We start from the raw sequence: 16,099 nt of genomic DNA on the forward strand, positions 1-16,099 counted from the left end.
GTCATAATATTGAAGCCACTCGATTACTATTAGTCACTCAATAATGCACAACAATAAAATGTTAAATCTGTTTAAGTTATCCATCTCAGTTTGAGCCCAAACACCTCAAAGAATCTGAACCTGAAATTCTTTTTCAATTTTATACAGAAATGTATTTATTGATTTTCTTTTTCAACAGGGGTTTACCTCCCCTGTGTGTAATTTGTTTCACGTTTTTCAATACAAGATGTATTTCTCATGGAAAGACGCTACATAGAAACTATTTAAGCTTGTATCAAAGATTCCATCAATTTGGCAGCTGATTTAACAGTTTAACAACCAAATAAAGACATGGCCACATACTAAAATGCGTGGTGGATGGTGCCACTGGTGGTAACAAACTTTGTTTTACTCCCTAAGCAATACATATATCGTACAACAAGACCAAAATATCACAGAATTTACTTGTTTAAATGATAGCGGCGTTAAATTATTGCCATACCTGTATTTATCTTGTGTAATATTGGAAATAAACAATGAGAAACTGACGAGATTGAAAATTTGTTGAACGATGCTGAGAGATTTGGTGCGGGAAGCAGGCAGGAAACTGGAACACAAGAGAGTATGGCGAAAAGCGATTCCGCGTGGAGAGTCACTGTCACCCCTCGCTCACACTGCCTCCGGTGTTACCGTTGCAGGATGCGAGCCCCGCAGAGAATCCAAGTCATTAAAAAGATACAAACCTCTCTCAATGGCCACGGAGCTCTGCGGCTGCAGTTAACGAGACCCTGCGGCGCTGTGGATTTTTCCCCAAGAAGTCTATCCTGGCAGGCTGCTGGAGCGCTCCGCATCAAAACGAAGCGTTTCCATGCCTGCTCGTGTAGAAATGTTTGACCAGTCTCTGGATCTGTTGCCGGAGTTGGCCGCAGCTCCGCACAGCAGGCAGGGGGGGCGGTGTGAGTGGCCCGCTGCGGTGCTTACCGAGCCCGCAGACTCAGTAAGCGCATCGGAGACAGTGAGAGTGAGGCCTCATTTTTCGACCAATGAGAATGCGCACTGAACTGGTGTCTGTATACTAAAATGGCGGCCTCCTTCTCCGGTAAACAAACCACTTTATGGTGATCGAATTGAAAGGAATTTGGGCGTTTTATGGCAAAATATTAGTTCATCGATTTGAAGAAATAAAAAATAATGTTCTGCTATTTCCAGGGCTGTGAAATGAAAACTGTGAAATCAGAGGAAAATTTGCAGGGGGTGTGGGGGGCGCAGACTCCCAGGAGTCTCATGCCTCGTGGGATCCCAGAAACCAAATTCATTTTGTACCTAATGATACATTTTCAGCATCTCCTGGAACAAAAAGTCTCAAAATTAGTGGATATTTAAATGATCCTACATTCAACCTTTTATTTGACCCATCAATGATGATGTTGAAATAACAGAATATGACGTGGAAGTAGGACCTGGAATGATTTTTCTTTTAATTGTAAACCAAATTATGCATTAACTCAGAACAATTAAACTACATGAAGTAAATGAAAACTAAAAAGACTGTTACAGCATTTCAAAAACCACAGCTAAAGATTGGAGAATATTTGGAAAATCAGGGAAAAAAATAACATACCTTATAGTAAAACCACCACATATTCTTGTGTAAATTCAATCAAAGCCACAGTGTCTTTTCCCCCCCAATGAAAGAAAGTCTAGATTAAAGGAGACCTGCATTGAAAAAAATGCAGTCAGATTTTTTGAACAAAAATGACTTACATTTACACATGAGATCCTTCTGAATGTAGTAAAGTAAATCTGCAAGCTCAGATCTGTCATTCAACGGAGAAATCTTCATTTGAAAATGACAAATTTACAGCTAACATTTAGCCCTCCGCAAACTGTCCCTCTCATCATGGACGCTGCCGAGACGTCACGGACAAGACCCTCTCCCAGCATGCATTGCGCCAATTGTAATTTGTGGATTTATGTCAGTTTGCATCTGCACCTTTTTCTTGTCTTATACGGAAGGATCTACTTTTTTAAAACTTCATATTGTCTTGCGGCACGTTTGGTGAGTACACATTTCTTTTATTTGTGCTTGAAAATTATTTTGGGGGACTTTTTCATATGCCTGTTTGTCTTTAGACTCCGGTACCATCGCGGGATATGGAGGCGAGACCCGCAAAGAATCCCAGTCATTAAAAATATATAAACCTCTGTCAGCGTCCATGGAGCTCTGGGGCTCCGACTGCAGAGACGTGCGGTGCTGTGGATTTTTCCGCAAGAAAAAGCTCAGAAAGCTCAGCTCAGAAAAAAGCCTGGCTTTTTTCTGAGGCTGCTGGAGTCTGCAGGTCTGCAGCCGTACAGTCTTGGGCCGCTGCACATCGGCGCAGGACATCTCACTTTAGGAGGAAAAAACATTTTGATCAACTGTAGTTTATTGTTTGTATTGCAACATATGGAAAGAGGTGTCATTTGATTTAACCCGCTACCAGCCGCCTCATTTTGGCTTGTCAGTATCTCACAAATAAAAAGTGAGATTTCCCATCGATGGGACATACAGGCTTAGAAGGGGTTACACAGAGAATCAATTTGTTACTGTACTTTGTTTTCAGATGTCACCGTAGCTGTTTGCTGCGAATGCCGTATACGTTGAAACTGGTCACAGAAGTACACCAAGTAATCCCAGTGGATCATGGGACGGTCACTAACATGTCCTTTAAATGGCTCGGATCAGGACAGTTCTACCACAACACTGAAATCCCACCGTTACCCGCAATAACTTCAACGTGGTTCTTCTGTCAAACCAGCCAGCCGTGCTGAGGACAAATCAACTGCCTGGACTGTGGGAATCCTTTCACACTACTACCCACGAGAAGATAAATTACTGGATTCTACACCACAGTGGTCACTTTGTCTTCAGAGAAGGACCAGAATGCTGATTTAATTTAGATCACCATTACAATGTTTAATTTGCTGTGTACCTGTCTCTGCGATCCCCATGTTCAGGACGCTGGTCTGGTGCTTCTTTGGGAAGTCTTCACCGGCACTTATGAAGCTCAGAGTGCCGTCCTCCTTTTTAACCATTTTGAAGATTCGAATTGTATCCCCATTGGCCAACCAGGCAATAAAGGCCCTGCAGTCAGAGAAATGAACTCAAATCACCATCACTCTCTTCACAGGTGAAAAACTATTTCCTTTGACAAGCACACGCATTATATCCATCCATCATCCATCCATCCATCCATCCATATGAGGTTTAACTTCATCAGAAAACCTTCTCTCCACGTTAAAGGCAGAAGGTAAAATAATGAAGCACAAAAATGTACTTGGCACACACAGATCTACACACCCAATATTTCTATGACTGTTTTTACAGCAAGTTACTCTTATTTAAAAAAGCAAACAAAGAAACAACAAAAAAACAGGTGTCTGACTTGCGTGTGCAGGAGGACAGCAGGGCTTTTTTTGTTATTTTAATAAACATCTCATGAATTAGTGTTTCCCAAATAGTGGCACTGCCGCCGGTGATTTTAAATCTGTACTTACAGAATGGTGTTTTTATGTTTTTACCCTTTGAAATGTTATTAATGTAACACAAAATAAATATGTAATTTTGCACCATAAAAATAAAACAACACTGTTAGGGAACAGCATAGGTTTAATAGTTTTAGCCACTGACTTCTAAACATACAAAACTGTCAAAGTGTGTAAAATGTTGGATTCATGTTGAGAGCGTGTGCGCGCACACACACACACACACACACACACACACACACACACACACACACACACACACACACACACACACACACACACACACACACACACACACAGCTTTGGCGTGGGCAGGATAAAGCAACCAAGCTACAGATCGTCAGAGAATGTGTCTTTCCAGCGGCCACCTATGCCTGCAAGACCTGGGTACTGCACAAGTTGGATGAACAACACATCACAGCCTTCAAAAACAAGTGCTACCGAAGGATCTTGGACTCACCACCACACAAATGACAGTATAAGAGAGGAGCTTGATGTATCAAATGACTGGCTGCTGCAGTATGTGAGGAAGCATAGCTTTATTTGGAAAAAATAAAAATACATTGAGCAATTTACAAACAACCAAACGATTGAACATTTAAAATGTTCACTCAGCTTGACTGAGTGATTCTACAGCTAAAGGCTAAGCTAACGTTAGCCGATCATGAAACTTCAGTAGTGCAGTAACGTCATGTTTTACTATTAATTACTCTCACCTCAGACAAATTCGTAGAAGCTCCGTTACTCCAACTGGGTGTTTGTATATAACCAAAAGTGTGGAACTGCTCAATAACATCAGCTGCTGTGTCTTGATTTAAGAGGTTTTACTTTGTCATCTGATGGTTAATAATATTATTCCCTTTGATGGCTTTGGGTGTAGAGAGTCAGACTCAGACATGCTGCTGTGGTGCTATGATCACTCCCCCATCTTATTGTGAAATAATGCTGAATTTATGTGGAAATGATTGTTGTACAAAAGCTTCAGATATTTGTCACTGAGATAGGTGATGACTGGTGTGCAGTTTTACGCAGAAATAAGGGGATAATCGGTGAATTGCTGCTGACACATTGCAGGCGGGGGGCCGATCTTTAAGGTGAACTGATCAGACCGTGACACCGGTCAGAGATAGCCAGCAGCCACTGTGAACAGACAGACACACTCAATCTGAAGTTCTTCACTTTTGGATACATACAGACAGCCACTTTGAGCAACAGAGCTTCTGCAAATGTGTCTGAGGTGAGTGAATAATTTGAAAATAAAACGTAACATTAGTGCACCATTGAAATCTTAGACTGTATCAGCTATGTTAGCTTAGCCTTTAGCTGCATAATCATTCAGCCGAGCTAACGTTTGACATTTGTAAATTGTTTAATCTATTTTTACTATATAAATCTATTAGGGATGCACCAATCCACATTTTTTCACTTCTGATCTGGACACATGAATTTGGATATCTGCTGATACTACTCCAATACCAGAGCTCTGTTTTTCTTTATTATTATCATTATTGTTGATTTTATATGAGGATATTTTTTATCACCAGTTATACAGCTTCACGACAGAGTTATATAAAGGAAGATTTTCTTAAAAAGAAGACCTGAAAGTTCAGCTACAATTTGCCAGAAGATACATCTAAGATGCAAGCCTAGATTTGATGTTTTGGTGAAAGAATTAAATGCTTTCATTTTTTGGTGATTTCTTGTGGGGTCATTCCGTGTGAAATTATCAGGTGCCTTCCAGGTCACCGACTTGGACTCTCATGATTTTTTTTTTTCAGATATAATTTATTTATTTATTTTTTTAATCAGGGTACCCACAATCCTATTTTTCACTTGCAAACGCATTTTGAGCTTCTGTTCAATTTTTAAAGGCATCTGAGCTAAAAATGCAGATATAAAGCTCAAATTTGGAATACACCCTATTTCAGCACCCCAGATACAGTAGTACAATTCAAATGTGGGATACAGAGCTAATTTTTCATTCTGTAGCATCACAAAAATGGCAGTTTGTCCATTCTTGTAAAAAAATACAATTTTAAAGAGCTCTATGTATTTTGTAATAATATGAAGAAATATTTTGCACATGTTCAGACATATGTGGGTACTTGTTTAAAAAAAAAAAAGCTGAGAATCTCAGTCGGTGGCTTGGGAAGAAGAAAATCTGATGATTTCACCAGCGCGGTGACTTAGTGGTTAGCACTGTTGCCTCACAGTGAGAAGGTCGTGGGTTCAATTCCCGTGGCCTTTCTGTGTGGACTTTGCATGTTCTCCCCATGTTTGCGTGGGTTTTCTCCGGGTGCTCCGGTTTCATCCCGCATCCAAAGACATATGGGTTAGGTGGACTGGAGTCTTTAAATTGTCCTTAGGTGTGTGTGTGTGTCTGTGGCCCTGCGACAGACTGGCGTCCTGTCCTGGGTGTACCCCACCTCACACCCTATGACTGCTGGGATAGGCTCCAGCCCCCTGCGAACCTTAATTGGACTAAGCGGTAGAAGATGGATGGATGATGATTTCACATGGAATGACCCTGTGGCATTTTGGAAATGTGCTCCGTCCTCAAAATGGTACATTACTCGTATGCAATCTTTGGGGAGCCCCTGTATGTAAAAGAAACACCAAAAAGGCCAGATCACAGACCCTGGGCTGTTATTACTGGTGAAGATGTTCTGTCAAGTTGAGCTGCCTGTAGCGCTGTAAGTTTACACATGACCACAATAATCAGGTAAACGCTAGTAATCCGATGTGATATGACATGTAATAATCTAATCTCTTGCATTTACATGCAATTCAGTAATCTGATAATCAGAAAAACCTGCTTTACACGATTTCAGCTCATTCAATTGAATTAAAATTAATTAGCTTATAATGCACCAAATCACAGCAAAAGCCGTCTCAAGGCGCCTTGCATGAAACAATTCAACATATATAATAATATATATAATATAATAATATATAATATAATAATGTATATATATATATATATATATATATATATATATATATATATATATATATATATATATATATATACACACACACACAAACACACACCCCCACACACAATATATATTCTATAATTATAATTATTAAAAATTAATAAAAAATTCAAATACATAATTAAAAACAGAAGTAAAAATAAAATACATAAAAAAAATCTAACCTATTCACAAGAAAGAGAATAAAAATGGGTTTTCAGCTAAGCTGGATTTCTTTAGAAGTAGAGAAAAGAGAGCTCCCTCCCCCCCTCTCCCCCCTCTCTTGCCTTACAATATAAAGCGCCTTGGGGCAACTGTTTGTTGTGATTTGGCGCTATATAAAAAAAAAGTTGATTGATTGATTGATTTTCCAGAGAAAAAAATTCTTACCAGTTCACTTTTCCTGTTTATCTTTCAGGTGTGTTGATGAAGCCAGAAACAATTCCACAGATTCTTGTCCTTATCAGACATTTTCAAACCGTCTTTCTCGACATCTTCTCTGTCTGATGTCGCTCCGTGACACAGACATGCTGCAAAATTCTTTTAAAAAAAGTTAAAAGAAAAAAAACTTCTAAAAGTCTGGGATGTCCACATGCTACGTTTAGCTAAGCTTCACACAGGAGCCACACAGCGTCACCGCAGCAACCAACCAGTCCCGCTTTACGACAACTGTCGTAACAGCCAGGCTTTGAGTGGCATTTTTCCTCCTCGAAACTCCGCAGATCCGAGGAAACTGATTTGTATCTGTAACACACAGATCAGTGTCCGCAGACTTATAAAACATACATGATGTCGTAAAAAAAAAAACACTTTGCGATAAGCATTTTAAAAACTCAGTAATGCCCCCCCCCCGATGAAATCCGTGGAGTTTTCACAGCCCTGACACATGTTGTGGATACAGACGGTAATGGTGTGAAATTCAGTGGGAATGAGGTTGGTAGGGGCGGCTGAGGGACGGAGAAAATCATCCAGCGCAGGGCTCGACTTTACACATCCGGCCTAAATTTAAAAAAAAAGAAAGTGGCCCCATCAGAGCAATGCAAGGCCCCTCTGCAAATCTGTGTCTGGCAGCCCTGATTTGTTGTTTGATTTGTTCAAGTCCCCATATGTGGAAATGGTTTTGAATAATTGAGATTTTACGATAGACAGACAGACAGACGGGTAGATAGAATGGGGACAGCTAAAGGTATTTCAGGGGTATAGGTCTACGTGTGTGGGAGTGAGGGTTGGAGACCTCGAGTCCGGGCTGAAGCGGACTAGTGTAGCGTGATCCAGCTCCACGTTGGCCCTGAGACACTTGTGTTCCCGCTCCATGAAGTCTTTGATGCTCCAAATGCGGACAGTACGGTCGTCAGCACAGGAGGCCAGGTACTTCCCGTTACTGCTGAAATCAAGGGACGTCACGTTCCCGCTGTGGCCCTGAAACAAGCACAGCAGAGAAGAGGAAGTTCATTCCACAGACAGGTTTAACAAACACTAGCACAGCGCCACCCCCCCCCCCCCCCACCCACCCCCAAAAAACATCCAGAAAAAAAAGTTGGGATCCGTGCAGTGATTCTTGCATTTACTTCCACTTTAATTTAGCTGCAGACAGAATGAACACAAGGTTTTATTTTTTATTTTTTTCTGGTCATTTTTTTTCTTTGTTTAATTTGTTCATATGCCTCCTTTCTTACATTTCAGGCCTGTAACCCCCCCTCCCCCCCCCCCCCCCCCAAAAAAACAGCAGGGGCAATTTAGATCTCGTAATCATATGAGAAAGAAAAAAAAAAGAAAAAAGAAATTCTTTCAAACTGGTGACTTAGGATTTGTGAGTCTGTGAGGAGCAAAGATGGACCGAGGATTTCCAGTTTGCCAACAAATGTGTGAGAAAATTACCAAAATGTTTCAAAACAATGTTCAAGCAAAGATCGGAAGGGATCTGCATGCTTCTCCCCCTACTGTGCAAAATATCGCAATGGGGGTCCCCTAACCCTAACGGGGAGTAGAGGTGATCCCTCAACCTTGGATCAGGTTGTTAAATGGACCACAAGGTTGGAAGTAAGGAAAGGAGCATTTCATTTTCTTTTATTATTACTACTATAATTATTCCTAATGTTTGATGTAGTTCTGCGGGAAGTAGTTCTGTTTTGTTGTACATTGCACATGTCAGGAGAACCATTAGAAATGGTTTCCTTTAATGTTAATGGGGTTTTCAATCCCATAAAGAGGAGTACAATTTTGTCAAAGTTAAAGTAGACCTGGATTGAAATAAATGCAGTCAGATCTCAGAAAAGAAATAGCTGATATGTATTTATAAGACCCTTATGAATGCAGAAAAGTAAATCTGTAAGCCCAAATTTGTAATTCAGCGGAGAAATCTAGTTAGTAATGTTACTGTTATACACGTTATGGTTTCAACAGCCAAAGTAAGCTGCAATGAATGTGAGATACAGATCTGTGTGCTCAGATCAGCGGCGACATCAATGGTGGGCGCCGTTCTTCTCCAACGCCTCGCTCTCACTGCCTCCGCTTGCTACTGAGTCTGCGGGCTCGGTAAGCGCCGCAGCGGGCCACTCACCGCCCCCATGTCTGCTGTGCAGAGCTGTGGCAAACTCTGGCACCACCTCCCTGTCTACTGAATGGAGGTGCAGCCAACTTGGCAACAAGTCCAGAGACTATGCTCGCTGTTTTGATGCGGAGCGCTCCGACATCCCGCAAGGACAGACTTGTTGCGTAAAAATCCACAGCGCTGCACGGTCTCGGTAATCGGAGCCGCAGAGCTCCATGGCCGCTGAGAGAGGTTTATATCTTTTTAATGACTTGGATTCTTTGCGGGTCCCTCCGTACCCCGCGACGGTACACAGGAGGCTAAAGACAGTAGATTTTCAATGCGACACCACTCAATCAAACGGGCATATGAAAAAGTCCCCCAAAAATAAAAGAAATGTGTACTCACCAAACATACCGCAAGACAATATGAAGTTTTAAAAAAAGTCGATCCTTCTGTATAAGACAAGAAAAAGGTGCTTTTGTAAGAGATGCAAACTGACGTAAATCCACAAATTACAGTTGGCGCGCCCAATGCATGCTGGGATAGAGTCTTCTCTCTGGCGTCTCGGCAGCGTCCCGAGTGTGCTGACAGTTTTGCGGAGGACTAAATTTTAGCTGTAAATTTGTCATTTTTAAACTAAGATTTCTCAGTTGAATGACAGATCTGGACTTGCAGATTTACTTTACTACATTCAGAAGGATCTTATGTGGAAATATGAGTCATTTTTGGTCCAAAGATCTAACTGCATTTATTTCAATGCAGGTCGACTTTAAAAAAGGAGAAGGCTCAGATCATGCCAAGAAACTCATCTGAGCAAACCTGAACATGAAAAACTGAGGAGAAAGGACTTTAAGTATGTATTTTCCTCCTCGTTTAAACTAGGTCATAGGAGAGGAGTGGCTATTCTAATTTAAAGTACAATAAATTCTGAGCATATCTCAGAATTAAAGGATGACAAGGGTAGGTTTATTAAGCTTTTAGTTCTCCAATTTGGTGCTTGTTTTTCTTACTTTTTGCGCATATATTCTTTGAGTTTTGTAAAGTGACCCACAGCTTCATCCACCAGAACCTTATTGACTTCGGTCTGAGGTACAAACTGTCGGTTACGAGCGAATTCCACCAGTACCACAACATCCTGGAGGACATAGCAAGAACACCGGGCTCTCTGTGGATTACCAGCCTGCCCAGCAGGCGGAGAAGGCGGCGTAGAGACAGGAAGCGAGGATGCCAGTCCGGCTCCGATGCTAGGCTACGTAAACAACCTCACAGGCCAGCATTACCGAGCCTCTTCCTCTCAAACGCCAGATCCATCACCCACAAAATGGACGAACTGGAGCTACAAATGGCCACAAACAGCTTTGTGTGGAACTGCAGCGTTATTTTCATCACAGAGACGTGGCTTCACCCGCTGATCCCCAATGTTGCAGTGGAGCTAGCAGGCCGCACACTGGCAGGACAGAACCAGTGACTGGGGTAAGTGCAGAGGTGGAGGGCTCTGTGTTTATGTGAACCGCGAGTGGTGCTGCAGCAGCAGGGTCATTGACTCTCACTGTTCTCCTGATGTAGAGGTGCTGGCAGTCTCATACAGACCTTTTTATCTCCCAGGGGAGCTCACAGTAGTCGTGTTTGCTGTTTACATCCCACCTGATACTAACATTAGCACAGCCCTTAGCCTCTTGCTCACCTGTGTAAATAAACAGCAGTTGGTCGACCCGGATGGCGTTTGTATTGTTGCTGGTGACTTCAACTGAGCGTGTTTAAAGACTCCCTAAGTTCGTCCAGTACATGAAGTGTGCCACCAGAGGGGAAAATACTTTGGACCATGTTTACTCAAACATGAAACATGCGTACAAAGTCACTCTCCTCCCCCATCTGGCTGGATCAGACCATCTCTGCCTGTTCCTCACCCCCACCTACACCCCCCTGCTGAGGCAAACAAAGCCACAACGAAAGACGATCCAAACCTGGCCTGAGGGAGCGCTGTCCCAGCTACAGGACTGCTTCTCATGAACTGTATGGGATTTATTTTCCAGCCACAACCTGCAGGAGAACACAGACACCGTACTCTCTTACATTAAGAACTGTGTTGACACTGTCACCGTCAACAAATGGGTCAGGGTTTTTCCAAACCAGAAGCCCTGGTTTGGAAAAAACAGTCCAGTCCAGTCCCTATTAAAAAGCCACAACACCGCCTTTAAATCAGGGGACAGGGCCCTGTACAGCGCGGCCAGGTCCAACCTGAAAAGAGGCATCAGAGAGGCCAAGGCTGCCTACAAGAAAAAGAGTAAATGACCCCAGAAGGATGTGGCAGGAAATAAATCATATAACCAATTACAGAAGCAGCAACCCAGGAAATGCCAGGTCTGACGCCTCGATGGCAAAGGAGCTGAACCGCTTCTTAGCCCGCTTCGAAGCAGACAGACCAGCAGCAACTCCACACCCACCACCCTCCAGCACTAGCATGCTAACACTTCAGGAACATGAAGTGAGATGTGTGCTGAAGGCGGTGAACCCCTGGAAGGCGGCCGGCCCCGATGGTGTACCTGGAAAGGTACTCAAAGCGTGTGCTGGAGTTTTCACCTGCATCTTCAACCTGTCCCTGTCACAGACCATCATTCCACTCTGCCTCAAATGCTCCACCATCATTCCAGTCCCAAAGAAGTCAGCAGTGGAGAGCATAAATGACTACAGACCTGTTGCACTTACGCCTGTGGTCATGAAGTGCTTTAAAAGACTGGTCTCTCAGCACATTCGAGCCTGTCTGCCTCCCACTCTGGACCCCCACCAGTTTGCCTACAGGGCAAACCTCTCCACAGAGGACGCTATCACCACAGCTCTCCACACCGCGCTGAGCCACCTGGAGCACCAGGGGAGCTATGTGAGGATGCTCTTCCTGGACTTCAGCTCAGCCTTCAACCACACCATCCCGGAGATCCTGGTCCAGAAACTGACACATCTGGGCATTTCCACCCCCATCTGCCAGTGGATCAAGGGCTTCCTCACAAACCGCCCACAGTCCATGAAACTTGGCCCCCACCTTTCCTCCACCATCACACTCAGCACAGTTCCCCTCAAGGCTGTGTACTGAGCCCCCTCCTGTTCACCCTTTACACGCACGACTGCTCTCCGACCCATCCCACAAACACCATCATAAAGTTTGCGGATGACACCACCGTGATTGGGCTCATCTCAGGGGGGATGAGACCGACTACAGAGATGAGGTCAGTCGACTGACAGCGTGGTGTTCAGCTAACAACCTGCCGCTGAACACCACAAAAACAAAAGAAATAATCCTGGACTTCAGGAAGAACAGGGCTGACCAGGCCCCGCTCTACATCCAAGGGGACTGTGTGGAAAGGGTCAGCTCCATCAGGTTCCTGGGAGTGCAGTTCTCTGACAGCCTCTCCTGGACTGCCAACACCATAGTGGTGGTGAAGAAAGACCAGCAGCGACTTCACTTCCTGAGGGTGCTCAGGAGAAACAATCTGGAGGAGAAGCTGCTGGTGTTGTTCTACAGAGCCACCATCGAGAACATCCTGACGTACTGCATCACTAGTGGAGCGGTTAAGGCAGAAATCGTTCAGTTTTTGAAGAAAGCATGAAACTTGGCACAGTGATACTATAGGACCTAGGGATTATGAAAAAAATAGACCCCAAAAAATAACGCCCCCCTGGTGGCTGCAATATTGGATTAAAAAATGGCCATTGTTTTCAACATATTTTTGCCATTTACTTTCAAATTAAGGCAGATAAAAGCACAATTCCAAAATATTTACCCATGTTTTTGGGGTCAGGGAATCCAATGGACTCATTTTCAACTTTGTGAGATGGAGGCCATATTGGATTCCAAGATGGCCACCATTAATCAATCAATCAATCAATTTTTTTATATAGCACCAAATCACAACAAACAGTTGCCCCAAGGCGCTTTATATTGTAAGGCAAAAGCCATACAATAATTACAGAAAAACCCCAACGGTCAAAACGACCCCCTGTGAGCAAGCACTTGGTGACAGTGGGAAGGAAAAACTCCCTTTTAACAGGAAGAAACCTCCAGCAGAACCAGGCTCAGGGAGGGGCAGTCTTCTGCTGGGACTGGTTGGGGCTGAGGGAGAGAACCAGGAAAAAGACATGCTGTGGAGGGGAGCAGAGATCAATCACTAATGATTAAATGCAGAGTGGTGCATACAGAGCAAAAAGAGAAAGAAACACTCAGTGCATTATGGGAACCCCCCAGCAGTCTACGTCTATAGCAGCATAACTAAGGGATGGTTTAGGGTCACCTGATCCAGCCCTAACTATAAGCTTTAGCAAAAGTTTTAAGCCTAATCTTAAAAGTAGAGAGGGTGTCTGTCTCCCTGATCTGAATTGGGAGCTGGTTCCACAGGAGAGGAGCCTGAAAGCTGAAGGCTCTGCCTCCCATTCTACTCTTACAAACCCTAGGAACTACAAGTAAGCCTGCAGTCTGAGAGCGAAGCGCTCTATTGGGGTGATATGGTACTATGAGGTCCCTAAGATAAGATGGGACCTGATTATTCAAAACCTTATAAGTAAGAAGAAGAATTTTAAATTCTATTCTAGAATTAACAGGAAGCCAATGAAGAGAGGCCAATATGGGTGAGATATGCTCTCTCCTTCTAGTCCCCGTCAGTACTCTAGCTGCAGCATTTTGAATTAACTGAAGGCTTTTCAGGGAACTTTTAGGACAACCTGATAATAATGAATTACAATAGTCCAGCCTAGAGGAAACAAATGCATGAATTAGTTTTTCAGCATCACTCTGAGACAAGACCTTTCTGATTTTAGAGATATTGCGTAAATGCAAAAAAGCAGTCCTACATATTTGTTTAAAATGAAGATCATGAAAAATATCAGTCCTCTGTAAAGATGGAAGCGTAATTGTAAAAGTTACCCATAAGTAATGAGGAGTCCAATTAACCTATTACATTAACTGCCTGATGCCGGCCATATTGGATTCCAAAATGGTTGCAATTAAAATTAAGTATTGATTATCTCTGCTATTTTAGTGACAAATTCAAAATTCAAGCCTCAGGCCTTTTTATTTATGAAGTAGTGATTGCAAGTTTCATTCACAATTCATCTACTAGATGTTTGTCATACTGGATTTCAAGATGGCTGCCATATTTCACTCTATTGTCAAAATATTTTCTTCTATTTTTCCATGCATCCTACTTAACATACAGTGCCATATATGTTGAGTATACATCAGAGAATTACCTTTCAAATTAAGTAACTGGTAATAAAGATCTATGTTTAAATCCTGGAGGCAGAAATCTAGTTCAAACATGTCCATGCACCACATAGAGAAAACATGAATACCGAGAAAATTATACTAATGCTTTCAAAAAGCCACAAAAACATTCAAAATTATAACATCACATGTGATCGATGACAAACATCATACTGGCTCAATTTGGCTCATATGGCACCCCATATGCCATGAAGCAGCTTGCCAAACATCATGAAATGCATTAAAGATAAGCATTATTAAGCAAACAAGAGATAAAGAATTTAAATAGGATTTTAAGTTGCACTTTTGCTTTGGAAATGTAACAGTCTTAACTGTAATGTCTGATGTATTGGGCAGCTTGGCAGCATAAAATAGTGCCATAGCATCCATATAGGTGTTTTTATTATTACATAACACTGGTATAAGAACCTCAAGACCCTTTGAGGTTGACTTTCATTGATATTTACTGATTTTAGAACCAAAAATACTAAACTTTGATCAACTTCTTTCCCTGCATTATTGTCATTTTTAAGAAAAGCAAAGAAAAGTAAAAAACAAGGCAGCCATCTTGAAATCCAATATGGCTGCCTTATGACTAGATTCAGAACTTCATTGAAATATACCCTGATATTGAAAACAGTGACAGAGGCTGTAATTACTGTCATTTGCATATCAAAAATTGAAATATTAAAAATTGGTCAATTTCAGTGGCTATTTTAAAATTCAATATGGCAGCCACCAGGGGGCGCAATTTTTGGGGTCTATTTTTTTTCATGGTCCTTAGGTCCCATACTATCCCTGTGCAAAGTTTCATGCTTTCTTCAAAAACTGAACGATTCTTGTGAAAAGTTGGCTTTAACTGCTCTACTACACAGTGTGGTATGGGGGGTGCTCAGCAGCAGACAGGAGAGCGCTACAAAAGGTGATCAAAACGGCCCAGGGGATCACTGGCTGCTCTCTGCCCAGCATGGAGGACACTGCCAGCTCTCGCTACCTCAGCAGAGCTGCCAGCATCAGCAAAGACACATCCCACCCCAGCAACCACCTGTTTGACCTACGACCCTCTGGCTGATGGTATAGGTCAATCAAAACTAGGACAAAGACTCAGGGACAGTTTCTCCCCAGAGCGATCACTGCACTGAACAATAACAAATCACTAATCCACACCTTCAAGTTTCTTGTGCAATATCTGTAAACCATGTGTAATATGATTCCACAGTTGTATATAAGTCTCGTTTTACATTTTACTTGGTCCACATTTTATTTTATTTTATCTTATGTTTATTAGTTAGTTGTACATATACTCTGAATAATTTACTGTTAAATTTCACTATCTTTTATTTGGCTAAAAATTACTTGCACCACGGAAAGCACCTTTTTGGAGTTGCACTCAAATCTCGTAATGCAAATTACAATGACAATAAAGGTGATTCTGATTCTGAATAGAGGGAATTGAAATAACCATTATAAATGTATACATCCCCCGAGGAAGTGATTGGCCAATTTACAAATGGTCTTTGACCTCATGCTGAACTCCCAGGCCATAGTAATTTGTGGGGGGAGACTTTAATTAGCCAGAACTAGACACATCAAGGGTGTCTCTCAGGTCAAATTCATTAACTAAAAAAGTGGGGTTAATGATACGTTGGGCATCCTGGATGTTTGGAGGGACTTGCACCTGAAGAGTAGAGGCTACACACATTACTCGTCTTCACACACCATTTATTTGAGACTAGACTCCTTTTTTATGCTGGATGCTGACAGATTTAGAGTAAGAGATTGTAGTATAAAGACAATTGACCTCTCGGATCACAGTCCAATCTCACTTACCATTTT

General features: G+C 42.3%; 1 protein-coding gene across 2 annotated transcripts in view; it reads right to left on the reverse strand.

Annotated features, from left to right (window-relative positions):
* Positions 1-16,099, reverse strand: part of tbl2 (transducin beta like 2) — an 81,529-nt gene that overhangs the window by 34,347 nt on the left and 31,083 nt on the right. For both annotated transcript variants that reach the window (XM_034177484.1, XM_034177482.1), the window contains exons 3-4: positions 7,714-7,898; positions 2,952-3,103 (exon numbers count right to left, since the gene is read on the reverse strand). In XM_034177484.1, the coding sequence (XP_034033375.1) occupies positions 2,952-3,103; positions 7,714-7,898 (337 nt within the window). The remainder of the gene's footprint in view (positions 1-2,951; positions 3,104-7,713; positions 7,899-16,099) is intronic.

The sequence above is a fragment of the Thalassophryne amazonica genome, chromosome 9 (assembly GCF_902500255.1).
Source record: "Thalassophryne amazonica chromosome 9, fThaAma1.1, whole genome shotgun sequence".
NCBI lineage: Eukaryota > Metazoa > Chordata > Actinopteri > Batrachoidiformes > Batrachoididae > Thalassophryne > Thalassophryne amazonica.